This window comes from Monopterus albus, unplaced genomic scaffold, assembly GCF_001952655.1.
Source record: "Monopterus albus unplaced genomic scaffold, M_albus_1.0 scaffold2.1, whole genome shotgun sequence".
Taxonomy (NCBI): Eukaryota; Metazoa; Chordata; class Actinopteri; order Synbranchiformes; family Synbranchidae; genus Monopterus; species Monopterus albus.
The window spans coordinates 5,747,508-5,752,473 of NW_018127882.1; the positions used below are offsets into that span (position 1 = coordinate 5,747,508).

At 44.0% G+C, this 4,966-nt stretch overlaps 1 protein-coding gene across 11 annotated transcripts in view; it reads left to right on the top strand.

The window, feature by feature from the left end:
* LOC109952324 (discs, large homolog 3 (Drosophila)) overlaps positions 1-4,966 on the top strand; it is a 56,292-nt gene that overhangs the window by 35,643 nt on the left and 15,683 nt on the right. For all 11 annotated transcript variants that reach the window (XM_020587386.1, XM_020587611.1, XM_020587539.1 and 8 more), the window contains 2 exons: positions 2,538-2,694; positions 3,296-3,398. In XM_020587386.1, the coding sequence (XP_020443042.1) occupies positions 2,538-2,694; positions 3,296-3,398 (260 nt within the window). The remainder of the gene's footprint in view (positions 1-2,537; positions 2,695-3,295; positions 3,399-4,966) is intronic.

A 4,966-nucleotide genomic window follows, 5' to 3' on the forward strand; every position in this document is an offset into this window, starting at 1 on the left:
TTAGGATTGAGCCTCAGCTTCCTCAGCCAAAATACTTAAGCAAAAATAAAGCGATGGGAGGGTGCTCGGTTCTGAATTAGTGAAAAGAGTCACAGGAGAAATGACTGTGCAGAGAAAAAGCATTTTTACCGCTCTATAAATGTTTACATTCCTGGCATGGAGAAAAGGCAAAGGGGGAGGGGAGGCAGGTCTTGTGATAGGCTAGGGAGGACCTGATTACTGCATTTAAAAATGTAGGAACTCACTCCCATTTTCCTTGAAAACAGCCTGGTGATTCATATGCTATGGACAAATGGTGCATGTAGAAACACATGTGCTTATCCTTCCTTTGAAAGCAGCATCAACTGTAAGATAAAACAATGGCCCTAAGTGTTCAAACAGTCCACAGTAGTGTGCACATAACTTTCTAGCAAGAAAAAACTAATTTGCTGTCTAGTGAACAGCCAGGTCACAGACTATGGGGGTATCAGATCAGGGGCTTGAAAGTCATGAAAGTCAGTTCATGAGCTCCTCAGTTTGTTTACACTCTTGACAAATTAGCAAGGAGCTTCTGGGAATCAGTCTGCATAGTCTCCAAGGGGCAGGCTGACAGACAGGAATGCTGGTGTGTTGAACTAGAAAGGGGTTGGACCAAGTGAAGCATCAGAGCAGGGATGAGGGAGCAGCACCATGTCAAAGGGCATCGAACTCGGAAAACCTTTAATCTGATACATCTAAATCCTGATGCTCTTGATGTAATGCAATCCTGCTTATCCCGGATGTGAGGGGAGATACTGGCCTCTTCCTCAAGAATGCACTAGAGTGTTAGGGTTAAGTCTTGCTTGCTGGTGATAATGGGGAGAGAGTGTTTGTGACAGCCCGAAGGGGAGCTGTTTCGCATCAGAGCACACAAGGGTGAAGTAGGAAACATCAGCTTCTAAAATTGTAGCCCTTCTCTCAGTGGAATGCCAGATAGGAAGAGGGGTCGAGGAGAGAACACTGAGCCGAGCGATGTGCCATAGCCACCATGTTCACGGTCAACATCTCATCCTCCATGTCGCTGGTGAGGCGGCTGCCTGAACACACAGTTAGGAAATGCTCTTTCAGAAGCAAGCTGTGGATCCTAAGGTAACCATGAAAATCTGTGTGCCTTGTCGAGCTGGAGTGTAAAGCTCAAGTTGAATATTGAGTTTATTTTAAACATGACCAGTTTGAAGACGAGCTACTTGTTTTAGTGTATTTAAAGGCAACTGACACTTGCCATTTTTATTGTTTTTTTTTCTTGTACTAAAAAAAATCTAAAAGAAGCTGCCCCTGATTCTACTGGAATCTTTGATGCAATTTGGGGTCTAAGGAATCCTGCAGACTCACTATGCTGCTATTGTTCTAATTTATTTTGTGGTTTTACAAAAAAAGTTGAGTAAGTTCAATTAATTTCTAATAAAATACAGCAATCGAAAGAATTTCTGCAGGTGCTTTTCTGTTACTCTTCATCTCTTCTGGTGGAATAATTAACACTTTTTCCAGTCAGTAATGGATATGATTCTGAACGTCTGGAATGCTGCAATGGCTACTGTGAATGGGAAAATGTCCTTAACAGCAAGACAGAGAGCAGCCACTGGGGACTGAGTAGGAATCGTTCCTGTAGACCGCAGACGGAGTACTGCGAGACAAGACCACTAATAGGAACCATACAGTGTTTCTGCTAAGAAAGGAAACTGTGTCTATTGACATGTGTCTCTATGCGCATTTGTATATATAGTATACATGTGTGTGGTGTGTGTGTGTGTGTGTGTGTGTGTGTGTTTGTGTGAGAGAGAGAGTGTCCACTGTAGCGCTGTGTATGTTTGCACTAGTGTGAAGTGTGTTCTCAGAGGGTTTCTGCCAGAGCATAGCAGTGGTTTGGCCTCTGTAGCATCTTAAACCTGAGGCAGTCTGAATAGCCTGCTGGAAGGATGAGTCATAGTGGCTGAAGCTAAAGCAGAGCTTCAGCGGATCAGTCGAACAGGAGGTGGTTCATTGTGTCTGTGCACATTGATGTGAGTGGGTGTTTAAGTGTGGTGTACACGTGTGTACATTTCCATGAGATTACCATGCATAAGCAGAAGGCTCTATAGCCAATACATAGCAGGCAGTTGGATGCCGTCATGCTGCTGCTGCTTGTGTTATCGTTCACACAGAAATGAGTGAGCAGTGCTATCCAAGTGTTTTCAGTGTAGCTCAAATTACGTGATTAGTGCATGATTATTTCTTGGTTAATCATTGTTTCTGCTGCTGAATACCCTGTAGATTAATCATTTAAAAGTTCTATTTAAAGCACTAGCGTTCAAATATATACAGAGTGGGTCTATAAAAAAGACCTGTTTCTTTCAACTGAATGCATTCATCATGTTGGGATCATACACAGTGCAAACCGGTAGAAGATGGCTGTTGTTTGAAAGCTTCTTTGTACCCCTCTGTTTATTTTCTGTTTATTTTGGTTATATCCCTCTCTCTGCCCATCTCTTCTAAGCTCCCTGTCCTGCCCTTAACCCTGACACTGTCACTCTGTTTGGCAGAGAGCCAAGGAAGGTGTTGCTGCACAAGGGCTCCACAGGGCTGGGCTTCAACATAGTCGGCGGGGAAGATGGAGAAGGCATCTTTGTCTCCTTCATCCTGGCAGGAGGACCAGCTGACCTGAGCGGCGAGCTGAGGAGGGGCGACCGGATTCTCTCTGTCAGTATCTCAACCTCAGGCGTCCCGTTTACCCACATCAACAACTGTAACAAATTTGAGACATCGCTGGAAGATTTTCAGCCACCTCCTGCTGTCAGAATAATGACGCTGGAATTTAAGTGGCCTGGTGTTTAGAAAGCCAGTAAACATCTGCCCTGCTGAAATGTCCTTGAGCAAGACAGTAAATCCATAACAACTCAGGGGGGCTTAGCTGTGCTCTGCCAGATAAGATGATTTGTGAATAAAAAAAATTAGGTATTTAAATCCCTTGACTCAGATTTCATAACTCTTAACCTTTTCGGAACCAAGTGTTGCTCTTAATATATGCCTGTTTTGTTTTAATGTGGCCTGTACTGTGAACACAGTACATATGAAGATACACATAAATGTTTTCATGCCACATGATGTCAACACTGAGCTAAAGCTTTCACATGATGAAGGCAGATCTTACCTCCACAGGCTGAAACAAACCTATCCAACCTGAGGATAGGCTTTGCTTCAGCCCACCAGACTTGTTTCTTTTATAGATTATAAGAATTAGACAAGTGACACACCTGTGGGATCTAATCTGAGTTGTTTCTGTCTATGTGGTTTGTTGCAGGTGAATGGGGTGAACCTAAGGAATGCCACACATGAGCAGGCAGCTGCAGCGCTGAAGAGAGCTGGACAAACTGTCACCATCATTGCTCAATACAGGCCTGAAGGTAATCACATGATAATCCAGTCTTGTTCTTAAGGCAAATTAAAGGCATTGTGTTGGTTTTACATCAAAATCAGAGGGCAAAAGTTTTGACAATGCCTTCTCTGGCTCAGGAGGGAACTTTCTAAAGACTCAGAAAACTACCTTGATATGTCATCTGGGTTATCTAGGTGTGGGTTTGAAGACTATAACTTTATAACAGGAAATATTCTTTACAAAGTGCAAAATCTCAATTTAATGGTAACTACGGAGTGAACTACTGTATGCACAATAATATAGGGAGCAGTGAATGAGTGAATCCAGAGTGATTTCAGACACAATCAGTATGTTTTGAGTCTCACTAGACCCTCTACCGACTGAAAAGAAATTCCATCCATCCATTATCTATACCACTTATCCTAAAGGGGGGGGGGGCAGGCTGACGCTTAGAGTCAGACCTGAAAAGAAGTTCAGTATCTTTAATGTGTTTTTAATCATATTTGGACAAAATGGACTTTAGAGACACACACATTAGTTGTTATTAAGATCATTTCAGTGTTGATTTGGGAATGCGATTGTTATGAGATGTGAATACAGCCAGAAAAACAAAGCATCTGGACATACTTCTCCTTTAATGTCGCAATGAAACGTCAGATCTACCTGGTGTGACACGGTGGGTGCACGCTCCCGATAGGCCCGCCGTAAGAGGTATTCAGGTTCAGGGGCGGCCCTTGTGCTGGCAAGCCTGAAGTGTTGAGCCGACTGCAAGGCGGGCAGACAAACCGCTGCCGTCCTTCCCTGTTCGGAAGCGGAGTCCTCGTGAGCAGCTGCTGTTCGTGGACACAAACCAAGACAGCGATGGAAAGACGAGACTAAGCGGAATGTACGGGTTGTACCTCTCCACTTCGACCCAAGAGGAAAGTTTGAAAGCATTGAAAGAGAAGGCAGAAAACTTCCAACTTCTTGTAATGTGTCTACAGCTTGTGCGGATGGGGGATGGGCTCAAATACCGCCGAGCAGAAGCCGCATGCACTCCCTAATGGCTGGATGAGGAAACTACCGGCCGCAACAGCGAAGTAATAGTGAAGGTTTCCTTTATTGAGGTGAGACGAGGAAGGACGGTCGCGGAAAATACGCTGAAACCGGAACAAACTGTGTGAGTTACGTTGCAGAACTGGTTTATTTTGACTGATATTGGACCGAGGATGTTGGTGTGCCCTTCTCAGGGTAACGTTTAACCTGTAGTTTTACTTTAGTTCGGTGTATTCAATGTTTGAGCCATTAAAAATAAATGGATTATCCTACTGTAAGTGGCTAACACACGGTGAAAATGGCTCTCTTTTAGTCAGCCTTACATTTATTCCTTACTCGTGGCTGTAATGTATATACATGGGCTTCGTTCCTGTGCTTTCAGATTATTACATGGGCTTCGTTCCTGTGCTTTCAGTAGCTGCTACACTGTTTTTATGTAAGCTAAGCCTGTAGGTGCGGACACAGAGGTGTGGTCAAACAGGTGTGTGTCGGTGGTGGCGGCTTTAACGGTGAGCTCACCTTTTCACGTTTACACTACATCTGTATGTCACTGCCGCACTT